At 39.8% G+C, this 16170-nt stretch overlaps 1 protein-coding gene across 9 annotated transcripts in view; it reads left to right on the forward strand.

The window, feature by feature from the left end:
• The window catches only part of CNOT4 (CCR4-NOT transcription complex subunit 4), a 54346-nt gene that overhangs the window by 8552 nt on the left and 29624 nt on the right, over nucleotides 1-16170 (forward strand). For all 9 annotated transcript variants that reach the window (XM_082240850.1, XM_082240847.1, XM_082240845.1 and 6 more), the window contains exons 2-6: nucleotides 8326-8584; nucleotides 10469-10666; nucleotides 12412-12498; nucleotides 14135-14236; nucleotides 14442-14567. In XM_082240850.1, coding sequence (XP_082096976.1) covers nucleotides 8411-8584; nucleotides 10469-10666; nucleotides 12412-12498; nucleotides 14135-14236; nucleotides 14442-14567 — 687 coding nt within the window. In that variant the 5' untranslated portion in view covers nucleotides 8326-8410. The remainder of the gene's footprint in view (nucleotides 1-8325; nucleotides 8585-10468; nucleotides 10667-12411; nucleotides 12499-14134; nucleotides 14237-14441; nucleotides 14568-16170) is intronic.

Genomic DNA, 16170 nt, shown 5'->3' on the forward strand with positions numbered 1-16170 from the left:
GTACCAGTGGAGAGAATGTGATCAAGGTTTTCTCTTTGGTGAATCATGAGGATAACCCTCCAGTACTCATTAGCTATCTTTGCAGTTATATTACACTGGCTCATTGTGATCTTATAATAAGAATTTAGTTCTTTGTTCCTCTTAAGAATCAATGATAATGGTTTTTTCTCTGTCTTCTACAAGTACATGATATGTATCATATGCTAGAATAATGAACTTGTGAAAAGAAAGGGTACTAATGTCACTACAAATGCTTTACCTAATGTGTGAAAATGGGCTTTATTTTAAGGAAATGTTGTGAACTAGCTCATATCTCCTGATGGAGTCTATTCACTGTTTGGGCTAAGAGTTAAATGGTAGGACTCTTCTGTTGTGAAGTGGAACAGATTCCCACAAGAGGTGGTGGACTCTCCTTCCTTGGCAGTTTTAAGCAGAGGTTGGATGGCCATCTGTCATGTATGATTTAATTGAGATTCCTGCATTGCAGTGGGTTGGATTACATGACCCTCAGGGTCCCTTCCAACTCTACGATTTTATGATTCCATGAATCACATGTTTGCATAGGCTGTACTTGAATTGTCTGTTGTCCACTGATTTTATGGCAAGCAATATAAAAACTTTTTGAAGCATTCTTTTCATTCCCCAGAAAAGCTAACATTTGAGTAACTAATAAAAAGAAGTTCCTTCATAATATTCTATATCAAGAAAGCCCTTCCGCTTACTATATCAAGAAAGAGAAGCTGCTTGTAAACTTATTTCAGATCAAGATATAACTGCTGAATGCAGAGAAAAGTAATTGTACAAGCTCTGATTCTTTTCCAGAACTTTAACTTTAAAGATATGTTTCAAGTTTATATAATCTTACTTATTATCCTTGTGGCATTTTCAAAAACAATAATACCAGCTTCTATTTTGGTGATGTGTTGGACTAATCTAGACTGGATTTTAAAACTCCTGATAGAAAACTTTTCTGGGTTTGTCTGCACACATGTATAAAGCTGTTCATACCAATATGTCATTCAGTAGCTGCATATACACAGATGGCTGCAAGTCACCTGTAAAAGAAAAGATTTGGTAGATAGCTGCTGCTACTTGAAGGTACCCTGATGAGAAACTGTATCTAGGAAACTTGATGAAAGAAATACATATATATATTTACTATTTCAATGCTGTGCCGCTCATGATATTGTTCTTCCATAGCACTTGTGATTAAATTAGAGCACATGCCCAGCAGTTGTATGTTTTGGTTTCACATAAGCAGAAGTAACCTGTTGGCATGAGAAACATCTTCAAAAAATGTCCTTGTGTTAGGTGTATCCCCAAGTGGTAATTACAGAGTAAGCTAGGGTTGCCGTATGTCCAGAATTTCCCAGACATAGCCTGGATTTGACCCTCATAAAAAGCTCAACAACTTTGGCAAGGGGGAAAAAAGCTCAACAATTTTATTTTCACTTTTTGTAATATGACAACCCTAGGGTAAGCAATCAGGGTTTCATTGAGGTTAGGTAAAGACCTTGCTGCATGTATAAATCAACCATTGAGCTCTCTATCTCTCTCACTGGTGTATGGCAAAGGATAAGGCTTCTGAACTTAGAACTGCTTTGCTTCTCTTCATTTTAAAGGGTATTAAACTTGCATATTAATTTGGGGAGGGGGGATTATTAGGTTGCTCTTATTTTTATTATGTATTTTGATATTGTGATTTATGTTGTGAACTGCCCTGAGACCTGCAGGTATAGGGTGCTATACTAATTTTGATAATAATAAGAACAATAAAAATAGTAATAATTCTCCCTCCCAAAAAAAATACTTTTACTAAAGCATATATTTCATGATTCCAAAAGACAGTTGACTTGGTCGGTTCAATCTGGGGGCTCGGACACATGTCCACTTGTCCCATTCCTTGAAAGCAGGGGTCCAAAAGGTTTTCTGCTTGTCCTCTGCTTTCTAGGCATGGGTCTGAGTGGTTTTACAATTTGTTCCACATCTTTCCCTGGCAAAACCAGCTCTTTTACCACTGAATTGGAGCAAATGTCAATCTGCTGAAAACCCAGTTGGCGTTTGCTCCGATTCAGCAGTAAAGAGCATTTTTCTTTTTCTTCAGAGAAATGTGGCAGGGCAAGCAGATGTGTGGACAAGCCTTTAATTCTCCCCAGCATATTTCTCTATGCAGTATTGGCCTGAAATGGCATTTTTCTTAAGAATGTGAGCACATAAGTAGGACTTTGTCTACCCTTCTGAGAATCTTCAGAAGTGATGTAAGCTCACTTGCACACCTGATTTTAACTTCTGGGCAGAGCAGTCCAAAATGGGGCAGAGGGATAACTAAAGGTGAACATGTTGCCTGATCAGAATCTTAAGGCATGCAGTGAAAGAGAGGGAGAGTGTTTTTACCTTTTCCCGTGCCCAAAGTCCCCCCTACTTTTTCTTTAAAGCAGTTTTTCTCCTAGTGTATATTTCCCCTCTTTTGTGTGCAGGTCAGGGCAAGGAGAAGGCTTTGGATTCTTCATAACTCCAGATTTGACACACCCCTTCTTTCTTCTGCAGAAGTCAGAACTCCAATGTCAGTAAGGCAGGGGCCACAGAGGTTTAGAGGTTGTATGGCGTATGAGGTCTCTCTCCACCCTCAGAGGGGGGAGATACAAAACACTCTGTGGCTCCTTAGATGCCTTCCCAAGGACCATAGCGTTACGTTGTTAATAGATGTCCTTTTCCTGTAATTATTTCAGTTTTGGTCATACCCATAACAGTGTGTGTGTAGTAACATTACATTTGTGAGAACAGTAAAAATGATTTTAGTGCAACCATCAAAAATCTTAAATAAAATGTGTGATTGTAACAGTGATTGTGATTACCTTTTGAAGGGTTATAATAAAATTTATGAATGTAATTACAACACCTGAATGTCACTTTTAAGTACTACACCATGTTTAAATTAAGACCAAAGTTAGAACATTGAGTACATGGTAGTAAATTTAGCTTGTAAGTATTCTGACTGCTGCTCTAGATCAGGCTTCCTCAACCTCTGTCCTCCAGATGTTTTTTGGCCTACAACTCCCATAATCCCTAGCTAGCAGGACCAGTGGTCAGGGATGATGGGAATTGTAGTCTCAAAACATCTGGAGGGCCAAGGTTGAGGAAGCCTGCTCTAGATATTTGAAATCTGGCTATATTGCCATAACTAACTCTTAAAATAAGGACTGCTGCGTAGATAGTGGCTTATCTCAAAAATAGTTACCAGTACATATGTGAACAGCAATTTAGGTTCTTAGCTGTTGACAATCTCTCTAGTTAACTTGGAATAATAGGTAAGATGATAAATCTTATTGGAGTAGCATATATGTAGCAAGCATAGGTGAACTTTTCTGCCATACAGTACAGGGCTTCCTCTGTTAGAAATAAGAAACTCTGTGAGAAGGCACAGTGGCTGTAATAAGAGACTGCATTTTAGAAATTGTGTTTTGTGCTTCTTAACTGTGATTCCACATTAATCTTTCCTTTCCCTCTAAATTGAAAAACCAAAACCTAAAAGCCTTTTGACATTGTTAAAGTGGTCCAATAAATTCTCAGCCTTCTAATAATCTTAGTTGTCTTTTTCTGTACCTCCTTAAGTTTAATATTCTTTTGAGGTGCATTGATTATATCTATACACAGAATTCTAAATGTGGCCAATTTACAGACTGATATAATGGCCTTACGCTAATAGCATTATGTTAATTGCTGTGCTCAGTCTCATGTGATAGGATTTGGCTTTTTCTACATAAGTGTGGAGCTGAGCTGACTCTTTCAGCCCAGTGTTTCCTATGCAAATTCTTAATCAAACCTGCCAAAGTTGATCTGTTTGAAGAATAAAATTCAGTAACTTTTCTAAATAAAAAGTTACTAGTCAGTAAAACTAGCATATTTTGATTTTCAGCAGGTTTTACCTCATTGCTTTCAAGCTCTGGGCTTTCACTGATTTTTGGCCAGACACCTTTGAAACTGTTAAATTGCTTCATCCTGAGTGACTAGGTATTTACTTCTTGGATCTAGTAACAGAGGCGAACTGAAGGCTTGCCTTATGCAGAGTTAGACCAGTGGTTCATCTAGTTCAGTATTGTCAACACTGAATGATAGCAGCTCCTGAGAGTTTCAGACAGAAATATTTCTCAGCCCTCCTTTGACTTACCAAGGATTGAACTGGGACTTTTTGTACCAAAAGCATTTGCTGCACCACTCAGCTGCAACTCTTTCCTTAACTGTTAAGTAGTGCCCATGATAGTTCTCTCCTATGAATATGTTGGATGCAAGCATGCAGCAAAATGTACACCTGTGTGATGGTTACATGACAACCTATGTGTAGGGTTTGTATATAGTAGTGCATTCCTTATAGAGGCTCTCACCTGCATCTTTTTCTGTATCTAACCCATGCTAACTTCTAGCTCTCCTGTTTCTCTTGTTCAACTTAGTTTTATCTTATTTGTGAACTGTCCATTCCTGAAACCAATGTTCAAGTCTGACTATAGCATATGGTTTTATACAGCTACAGCAGAGCTTTCCAGACTTTTCATGTTGGTGACACACTTTTAGGCATGCATCATTTTGCGACACAGTAATTCAGTTTTACTAGCAAACCGGAGGTTAAACTAACCACTTTCCAGCCCCGGAAGGAGCGTGGGGAGTGTTTGTGTGACACACCTACACACTGCAGCCAACACACTAATGTGCCGCAATACAGTTTGGAAAGCTCTGACCTACAGTAACACTGTGATCATAATACTATGTACATTTATGTACTCTTTTGTTAATGATGCTACAATTTTAGGAAAAGTGGTTGGAAACAGTGAAGCCTGACCAGCTTCCTTTTTTGAACTGATCCTTTCTTCATGTTGGAGTGCTTAATTTCCTTCTCAGTATTAACTCCTGACTAGGTCTTAACTTCATTGGATTAACTTGGGAAGCGTGCAGTTTTCTTTATTTGATATCTGAACCTTCTAGGGCACACTTCCCTCATGTTCTCAAGCTTATTTTTCCAACCACAAAAACCAAAACTTTGGGATGGGGGGGGGAGCAGGAGAGACTACACAAAAAGCACCTCTGCATAGGAAGTATGAAATCCACATAGACTGTCATATGATTACATATTTGTCTCTGGCTGCACATAAATGTAGAACTTGCAACAGGGTGATGAACATATTTATAGAGAAGTACACTCACAAGCAGGACTCATCAGCTGGGGCTGTGGTCTTGCTAGTTTCAAGAAATAAATCCCTAGTCACTCAGGATGCAATATTTTAAATGGTTTCTAGCCTTGTGTGGTTCATGTATCAGTAAAACTACAGTACCTGATATTTTCTAGACTCCTGGGCAGCACAGAAGTACTCCTAGACAGTGTGTGGACCCCATGTCCATTCTCTGTGGTATAGATACAGCAATATGATGTTCAGAGTTACAAAATAGAACTGTACGTCTGGGTGGTAAGTTTTTTAGATTGGAGTTCATCTTCTGTGGAGAAGGGCCATAGCTCAGCTGTAGAGTATCTGCTTTGTATGCAAAAGGTCCTAGGTCTAGCCCCTGCATCTCTAAGTAGAGTTGAGAGGGTTTCCACCTTAAATTCTGGGGAGCTGTGCATTTAATGACGGCACATATATTTTGCGTAGTTACACTTCATGCAAATGTGTTCATGCTGTGACTGCCGAGTTAATGAAGTTTGTAATAGAAGATGTTTGCTGTATAAAAAGCAGTTACTTAACAGGGTGCCAAAAATAGTATCTGGGGAGTAAACTGAGGAAAGTCTTGCTAAAGTGTCCAGTTTCATTTAGAAGAGACTTATAGGCTCACCAGGACTAATATATGGGCCTGCCTTATATGTCCATGGATGTTAAAAGGATGCAAGCTGCAGTAATGAATAGGTATAAGCTGTGGTTGACTTCTGCAGATTGGAGCCCTAAAAATCTGCAGAATTTCTAGGTGATAACAAGAGTTTGGGGCATCGACCAAGGAGACCTGAGTTCACATTCCTGTTGATCCGTAATGCTCACTGGATGACCCAGACTAATATTGTTTCATCCACTTACCTTGCAAGGTGGTTGTGCATGAGATAGCTCCCATTTAGCTGCTTTGAGATTCTCTGGGAAGAAGAAGATACAAATTCAAAAAGTATTTCCAAATTTTCTGTTTTGGATCTAGTTAATTTACTTACATGTGATGGCAAGAAGCTCAGCAATTGGTTATTTCATTCTAAAGCACTTTCAGATTGCTTCAGATACATTTTATGCAGGACACTCTTAACTCTTATGCCAGTGGTTTTCAACCAGTGTGCCGCTGGCTTCACATTCACCTTTGGCAAGTCTCCATTGGGGCACTAAGGCTGGGAGCATCCTTTTCACAGACCCCTGTGGGGCAGTGTGGGGAGGCGCCTCTCTTTGGGGTGGGTGGGGGACAGCTCAGAGACCGGGGCGGTGACAGCGGCTGCCCAGAGGACTCCCAAGGAGCGGGGAGGGAAGGCTGAGGGGACACTCCACAAGGGAGGGTATTCGAAAAAGGATGAGAGGCTGCCAGCTCTGCAGGCAAGGGGTGACATAACTGGGCTCCTGAGCCCCACAGTGGTGCTGCAGAAAGAATTTAGTTGGTCAAGGGAGCCATGGACTCAAAAAGACTGAAAACCTCTGTCTTCTGCTGTCAGTGTAACTCCACTGAAATTCAGTAAGAATTTCTAAGTGTGTTTGCTGACACCTACACCCCATTCTCTAGATTAGAATCTGGTTGTATTTGCCCACTGAGGGACAAGTAGGGCAAATTAGAAGACAGGATATTCAGATATCATTTGTGTTGTTAATTACAAATCTTGAACTGCATTATGATAAGCAAAACTATTTCAGTTTGTTCCAAACAAATTAGGAACTTTGTTAAACACTTGGACAAATCAGTCTTTTACATGTATAGAGAATCCCAACTATAGTTTCTCAACATAGTACCTAAGGTTACTTTTAGCACACCAGTTCATGTTAAATTCTAAATAGTATCTGCTTCTGGGCACCAAGATAATTGTGCTATTATCTTGTAGTTCCCAGATGCTTGTGTTTGTATTTGTGGCCTAGTTCTACCTATTGTTGTAGAAGTCACTATTCCTTGTGTTCCATTTTTTTCTGCAACCAGTAGTGGCAGCTTGCTGAAGTTTGTAAAGAGCTTTTTGAGTTAGTTTTTCATCTTGCCATATTGATGGGATCCACTGGAAATTGAGCAAGTGTTACAGGAAAAAACATTGAGGTTGTTTGGGATAATCATACTGATAATATCAGTGCTTTTCTGAATCAATTCAAGAATTGTTTGCTTCAGTACTGCAAATGGTGCACACTTAGATGAACACTATTTACATGGGCTGGCATTGATGGTGGTTCTGAGCTGACTTTATGTGTTTGAGGGACCCCTGGCACTTCAGTGAATAAAATGTAAAATTTCTCTAACTCTGCCTGAGCAATGTTTGCCAAAGAATCAAATGCAGGGAACCTTCTTTCTGAAGGTCAGATTGCCTCCAAGATAATGTTGGTAAATGGGGTACATGCTGGTAGTGGGTGGGGCAAGAGACAGGGTACCCCTTTTCTTCCTTTCTGTCACACAATTTTTCTCGTGTTTTTCCTTTCCTTTCCATCTATATTATATTAAACCAAAGGCTGCAGATTTGACTGCTATTGATTTAGTTGATCACTGAACAGACTGCTGCAGGCCAGTTACTATCACAGTAATTATACTGGAGAGCTTGCATACAACCTCCACATACCGTTGTGATTTCTAAGATATAGAATATACTCATGTGTTATAAATCCAAGGACATGTTGAGGTTTTTCTTGATGCCAGCCCTCGGCTGTGGAATTTCATTCCCCTCAGTTGAATACTGCTTGGCTATTGGTTCATTTTTAAGTGTGGTAAATGTCTTCACCACATATTGAGGGTTGGGGGGAGGGCTACAAACCCCAAAGCGTATAAGAATGCTTTCTGTGAATCATGTAAGAACAAAGATTTGAAGAAATTTTCACTTTGGCTGTTTACTTGGAGGACTTCAATGCGCTGTTATACAACAAAGGGTTGTAAAATAATTTGAGATGTTTGCTTAAATGACAGTGGGAAACTAAAGGGTTAGATGCCACTCTTTTTCACAGTTCACTGAGAGTGGAAAACTTTGTGGGTTAATACCGCTTGAAAACTAAGTTGGAGGCTGTGAAATATTTTAAGCAAAAGCAATAAAAAAAACAAGCTTATAAACTGCTTTTTGATTCAGGGTGAATTAATTGGTTATGCTCCAGTGTAGACTTAAATAGTAATTCATTCATCTTTTTTCTTTTCCAGATCTTCAAGTATCTTCATTTTAGTTTTCTGTGCTATTCCTCCCTTAAGTTATTATATACTTTTTTGCTGCTGTGCGAAAACAGAGATGTCTCGCAGCCCAGATGCGAAGGAAGACCCTGTGGAATGCCCCCTTTGTATGGAGCCTCTTGAAATTGATGACATAAACTTCTTCCCTTGCACCTGTGGTTACCAGATCTGTCGCTTCTGTTGGCATCGTATTCGCACTGATGAGAATGGGCTTTGCCCTGCTTGCAGAAAGGTATATTAAGTTCATTAGAATAAATTTGGTTATGTAATAAGGTTCACCAACATGAAATGTTGCTTTAAACATGATGTATCTTGTCCCCTAAGACTTTATCTTGGGGTTCACTGTCAAACCAGGGAGGAATATGGAGTCCCTTTAAGTGAAATATTGATCTTTGTTTGACTTTTGAGTTCTATACTTTCCGCAAAGTACAGTGGTACCTCGCAAGACGAATTCCTCGCAAGACGAAAGAGTTTTTCGTTTTTTGAGTTGCTTCGCAAGACGAATTTCCCTATGGGCTTGCTTCGCAAGACGAAAACGTCTTGCAAGTTTGTTTCCTTTTTCTTAAAACCGTTAATACCCAGGAAACCGTGCTTCGCAAGACGAAAAACCTCACAGAACGAATTAATTTCGTCTTGGGAGGCACCACTGTATTCTCCTGAACTCATGAATTGTCTGAAGTCAAGTATCACTGTAACCATCGGTTTAGTGGTACATATATCACAGGGCAATACAGTATCCTCCACTTCTTCCACCCACAGCTGTTTCCAGTCGTCTCCTCTGAAATCTGCAACAAGTGTCTTGGTTGGCAGGGCAAGTGGGAATAGGGTGGTCAGACAGATGGAAAGACTTTCCTCCCATCATAGGACCTGTTATCAGAGCAACAGGCAAAAAGGGAAGCAGGTTTCTGTGTAAGATACCCAGATAAGTAAGATACATTGTCACTGTTCAAGGACACATTCTAGCCAAGCAAAAGAGCTGGAGGAGAATATGGAGTAGGGCCAGTGAAGGGTGTCTAAGTCCTGATGGCCAGATTAGCGAAGCCTGGAAGGCAGCACTTGGCCTCTGGGCCTGAGGCTTCTCACCTATGGTTTTCTTGATATGGTCAAGGGATCAGGGACTTTTATCCTTCGATGGAGCACATGGGATGGGCATCTGGCAACATAGCCGGGGCACTTTAAATGTTGTTGGCTCATGAAAAAGCAATTCCCACACTACTTGTGCTGGTATACTTGTGGTATCCAGTTAAGTGATGCTTAGTGTACATCCGTTGAAATAAACTAAAGTTCATTTATTTCAGTGGGTCTAAGTAAGACTTAGCCAGGTGCCACCCTAAAACTGTTTTCAGTTTAACTTCTTTAAATGAACAGATGTGTTTTGGTTATCGCATCATCTCTATCTTTTTTCTAAATTTGCACCTTTTCTGTAATGTGGTGAGGTGTTTGAAATCTGTAGATGCTCATTAAGTACTTCACTAGGACATTTGTTTTGAATGCTTCTGATGACCCAGCTGTTTGAACTCACTGACCTGCTAAAGTGGGTCACATTTCATGTGCCAGTGGTGGTTAAAGGGAGGCATGTGTAAAAAACTGAATGTTGCATTGCATCCCTTTAAGCTTTTGATTTTTTTAAAAGATTTTTTTTAAAAAAAGGTATTAATCAGCATGGTATTGTCATATATTGTGTTTTTGTGACAAGTTACTGTTAGTGTTTTATCATGACACTCATACTCGTATAATATCAACCATTATATTTTCAGATGCCTGCTTTGAAACAAGTTTACATCTAATCACTATGTTTTCTGTATTCTATAGAAATGCACCAAGCTTCTCACAATGAGAAGACAGGTAATGGCAGCCTATCTACCATTACCTTTATCTGCTGCTGCACAATTCAAGGGAGGAAATGTCACCCATCTTTGCAAAGGACGATATCAAAGTTTAAGAAGCCTCACTGGCAGAAAGTGCACACCTATTCCTTGGTGGGCTCAGATTTATTTGAAGTCATTGCTTGTTTCTATATCATTCATATAGCATCTATTGCAGCGGGCTTGAGGTTTGCAGGAAACAGTGATGTGGAAATTATTAATCAAGGCTTACCCACTTTTCTTTTTATCAGCCATATCCAGAAGATCCAGCAGTGTATAAACCACTCTCCCAAGAAGAGCTGCAAAGGATAAAAAATGAAAAGAAACAGAAGCAAAATGAAAGAAAACAGAAGATATCAGAGAATCGTAAACATCTGGCCAGTGTACGGGTTGTACAGAAGAATCTTGTATTCGTAGTAGGGTTATCCCAACGCCTAGCAGATCCAGAGGTAAGCAGCTGCCAGAAGTCTGAACTTCCTGTAGAATAACTGTATCCTGAACTTTTTCTGCAGTTATTATAGTTGCCAAATAAATTCCTACTCAAGTTAGTTGATTCTTCTGGCCTTTTCAGTGGTGTTCAGTACCACCAACCCAGGGCTGCGGACCCATAAAATGATGCCGGTTGAATTCTGTTATATCCCATGGTCATTAGTCTGGGAATCCTGGTTGAAAAGTCATCAGTACGCTGATGATACTCGGCACACATACTCTTTTTCATGAGACTCTACGGAGACAGTGGACACTGAAGTTGTCTAGAGGGAGCAGTGTGTCATTGAATATGCAATAACAATCCTAATAAGATAGAAATATTGTTGATTGTGAGAACCAGTGGATCTGGAGTTAGTTGTACAGCCTGCCTTGGATGGGGCTGCATTTGCTCTGAAAAGGGAGGCTCCCAGTTTGATGTTTTCTTTGATCTGGAACAGCTTCTGGATGCTGGGCTGGGACCACTTTTGCTGACATACTAAGCTGCACTTACTTGCAGAAGACAATTCTGACCATAGTAATTCATTCTGAAGCCTGCTAAAGCAACAACTTTGATAGTATGACTTTACATGGGGCTGCTCTTAAAAGCTTTCAGAAATTTTGGTTGGTGAGAACACTATGACCAGACTATCTTAAACTGGTCAGTGAGACATATTACTATGTTGGTGCTCAATCTGCAGGAGTGCTATCAGGATTTTCTGGGCCTGGTACACTCACTGTATTGGGACTTCTGATCTACTCACAAAAGAGGACATTTGCATATTCAAATCTTTGGGCCCTTTTGCTGATAGCTGTGCAATGAATTGTTAATTAATGCTTGCACCATAGATCCTGCACAGCAGGAGACATGCCCAATTCCTCCAAATTTTGAATTCACCATGGTTTTCTTTAACATTCAGCTACACTTACTGTGTAGTAGTATTTCAGAAAATAACGTCTGGGGACTACGTGATCTCAGACAAACCCACCATAGGAAAGATGCATTCTGGTTGATAAGAAAAAAACATATACTACAGAGGTTCCAAGTGCTACAAAATGAGATGGAATCAGGAAAAGTGCACCAAAGGAGAGGGGAAAACATAAGCTCTTTAGGATCCCATGAATTTCTTTCTCTTGATGCTCACAAAGTGCACTCTTCAACCACAGTTCTGTCTTATTCATTGGCTAAAAACACTTAAACACAGGAGCAGACAGCCTAGCACATTGCTTAGTAGGGTACCTGAACATCTTGCTTTATAAGTTTATTTCTAGGAGGGCTAGATTTTTTAAATGAAAGCTCATAGTCTGGGGTCCCTGCTGGCAGTGGGCCTGTTAAATTGGTACCCACTTGGCATACCTTTCAATCTCCACTTGGAATTTTATGTGATTTATGGACTGCAGGCTGTTAGAAGAACTCATTATAATACAGTGTTGTTAGATTTCAGGAGAGAGAATTGAGGTTATCTGCTACTAATTGTAGGAAATATGGTATGTGCTCAGTACCAGTTACGTGCCTGGGTGGAGACTCCCACGCTGCTCCAGTTGACAGCCTGAGACCAATGTTTTGTATAGTTCATTTGTAACTGCTTAGCAATTTTCCATTGCTTTCTTTGGTTAAAAGATTTTACAAAGGGAGCAAAAATAGTTAGGCATCTCTTAGTAGTCTGAGTTTTGTCTGAGCTGCTTCTTAATATTGCTTTTTTATCGGTAAACTTAATCTTCCAAACAGGTTTTGAAAAGGCCAGAATATTTTGGGAAATTTGGTAAAATACACAAGGTTGTAATCAACAACAGCACATCATATGCAGGCTCACAGGTAAGATACTGATTTCCCCTTGACCTAGGCAAAAGGTGGGTGTTCAGCTGGAGTTCCAACAGTTTCAATTGCATATGGACAACTCATTTTTTACATACTTGGGTCAAAAACATTCCATACTGGAACATTTCAGCAGCTCTGTTTTTGTCTGCATGTACTAATAACCAGAGTCAGATTAATTCTACAACGTAGAATACCCAGCAGTAAGGTGTAAACTGCCCCTGAATTTCTACAATTAGAATGTAATTTCAGTTAAGTGTAGCCTATGAATGTATTCCCCTGCAAACATGTGTCCAGATCTTTTCATTTGTTCTGTCTGGAATGTAGCCTCCTTATTATTGCCTCTTTGTACACCCCTGTTCAGGAATGTAGTTGCATTCTAACTTGGAGCACCCCATGATTTACTATAGCTGTTTTGCTGGTGCAGAAGCTGATATACTCGAAATATGTTATAGTTTTTCACTAAATAGAAAGATTGTATTGACTTCTGGGTGTGCATTGTACTTTGGTGAAGATTTTTAATTATACAGTGGTGCCCCGCAAGACGAAAAACTCGCTAGACGAAAGGGTTTTGCGGTTTTTGAGCTGCTTCGCAAGACGAATTTCCCTATGGGCTTCCTTCGCAAGACGAAAACGTCTTGCAAGTTTGTTTCCTTTTTCTTAACACCGTTAATACAGATGCGACTTGACTTCGAGGAGCAACTCATAGAACACGGTGTGGTAGCCTTTTTTGAGGTTTTTGGTGATTTTTGAAGCTTTTCCAAAACTTTTCCGACACCATGCTTCGCAAGACGAAAAATTCGCTAGACGAAAAAACTCGCGGAATGAATTAATTTCGTCTTGCGAGGCACCACTGTACCCTAATCTGGTTGATATGCTATTGTCATACTAATGAAAAAAGTAATTCCTATTTCAAAGTATATGTTACTTTTTCATTCAAGTTTGTTAGTAGGAAAGGGATATGTTACTTGGAATACTTAAGTTTTTAGAAGTTGGCTTCAAAATGGGTAGAGGAGCAAAGAGCAGGCAAAAAGTTAACATAATTATAAAGAAAGAAGGGAATCCAAATGCATGGTAAGGATTTTGGAGTAAAGCTGTTGTAGCCTTGTTGCTATGAATATCAGTGTACAGAGTTGGGAAACCATCAATTCAAACCTAACTTCAGGAAGCCCAACCTTGTATGGCATATAGTTGCTTCATTCTACAAATTTTACCCATATGTTCTGAAGAAACGAACATAGTTTCCTCACTCTGTAGCAAGGAACATAGTTTTTTTTAAAATTTAGGTTTTGCATTCCTGTTGTAGCAGACCTTGCCTTAGAAGTATTCCTTTGTGTTTGTTTTATGGATAGGAGTGCCTCTTAAAATGGTGCTTGCCAGGTGGAGTATTTAGAAGTACTTCTATGACAAAATGTGTTTTAAATTTGCTGTCCGATTAGTCACAGGCACTTCTGTAATCTGTTTAAACTGATTATCCAAATATTGCAGTAAAAATTACTACTGTACTTTTGTAAATGAATCCTTTGCCGAGGGCTTCTTATGTATTAAGTACTTCAGAATTTTGTGAAGTTCAGTGCTGCATTATAGGATGACTAATAAACTGACCTATGCACATACACTTTTTTTAATTATCTAGGGTCCAAGTGCAAGTGCATATGTAACTTACATCCGGTCAGAAGATGCACTCAGAGCCATACAGTGTGTCAATAATGTGGTAGTAGATGGAAGAACACTTAAGGTAATATGAATGTGTGTGTGTAACTATAACTATGAATGTATGTGTTTGTAACTATATAAGAATAAGGGTGTGTGTGTGTCACGTAATGGCAAATATCTATCGGTACATGTAACTGAGCACCATGATACCAGGATTCTAAAACAGGCTTACTTCTAAAGTATATAGTTTGTTGTCCTTTATAGTTAATGTCTCGTTTCCCCCCCAGGCATCTTTAGGTACCACAAAATATTGCAGTTACTTTTTGAAGAATATGCAGTGTCCTAAACCAGACTGTATGTATCTACATGAATTAGGGGATGAAGCAGCCAGTTTTACAAAAGAAGAGATGCAGGTATGTGTGTTGCAACCTATACCATGAAATATTACTCTAGATTCCTCATATTTCTGATCTGAGCCAGTAAATCAGAATTGAAACTACAGTTTCGATTTCAGAATGTGGTTTAGAGAAACCACGATCGAAGTATTTAAGCCAACACCATGAAGTTGGCTTAAGTATTTAAGCATACATGCATCATTTTATCTGTATGCCAACTTTCCATAGTTAAAACAATGCTCAAGGGGGCTTCCAACGTGAAAACAATTACATAGTTACAAATATAACAAAAGTAGTCATAAACAGTAAATAAAACATACCAGGAAGTGCACAACAAAATAAAACAATTTCCACCTTAAATCATAATAAGCTCTAAAAATAAAGATACAAAAATTAATATCAACAAGAGCAGCAGCAGCAACAACAACAACAACAACACCACACACACACACACACACACACACACACACACCATTCTGCAACCTAAGGGTCTGTTCTGCAGCTTCAGCTTTTGTAACTGGAGTCAGTCAGGGCCCCAACTTCCCAGGCCAGGTGGAAAAGGCCTGCAGTGCAGGAAGCAGGTCTTCCAGGTCTCACAGCCAAGATGGTCCCTGCTTGACCATGGCAGCCTGACAGTTGTTCAGCCAGGATATTTATGTCTGGTTTGACTGTCTTCTCTGCTCCTTCTTTTTGAAATGGAGATAATGCCCAGGGCTGGATTGAGAGGAAATATAAAGACTTTGAAGCATTCTTGTTGCAGATTTGAAGTTCTATAAACTGAGCTGAGAATAAAAGGTAGCAGTTATGTATTATATGGAATGCAGGTGGCGCTGTGGGTTAAACCACAGAGCCTAGGACTTGCCGATCAGAAGGTCGGCGGTTCGAATCCCTACGATGGGGTGAGCTCCCGTTGCTCGGTCCCTGCTCCTGCCAACCTAGCAGTTCGAAAGCATGTCAAAGTGCAAGTAGATAAATAGGTACCGCTCCGGCAGGAAGGTAAATGGCATTTCTGTGTGCTGCTCTGGTTCGCCAGAAGCGGCTTAGTCATGCTGGCCACATAACCCGGAAGCTGTACGCCGGCTCCCTTGGCCAATAAAGCAAGATGAGCGCCGCAGCCCCAGAGTTGGTCACGATTGGACCTAATGGTCAGGGGTCCCTTTACCTTTACCTATGTATTTTATAAATATAATATAATAGTAAATCTCCCACATGATCATCTAAAGGCAATGGATAATAAAAGCAAAAAATTAAAAACAACCCTACATTTAAAAGAAAACTGAAAGCAGTACAAATTAGAAACTCATCGCAGAGATTCATTTATCCATCTGGATAAATGAACAAAAATGTCTGCAATAGTTATCTAAAGTGCAGATAGTGGGTGCTTGTTGTACCTCAACAGGAATGCTATTCTGCAGAACAAGGGCCAGAACTCCGAACTCAGATCAACCCCAATAAGTATGGGCAGTGGTCAGGGATGATGGGAAATGTGGCCCCCAAGTTACCTCTCCTTCCTTTAACTTATCACTCTGCACCTTCTGAGCACATTACCTAAGAAACTGAAATGGGCATTGTGGGGTACACCTATGAAATGTAATCATTACTATCAATTGTTCTGAGGTTA

This window comes from Podarcis vaucheri (genome assembly GCF_965113315.1).
Source record: "Podarcis vaucheri genome assembly, chromosome: 10".
Lineage (NCBI taxonomy): Eukaryota > Metazoa > Chordata > Lepidosauria > Squamata > Lacertidae > Podarcis > Podarcis vaucheri.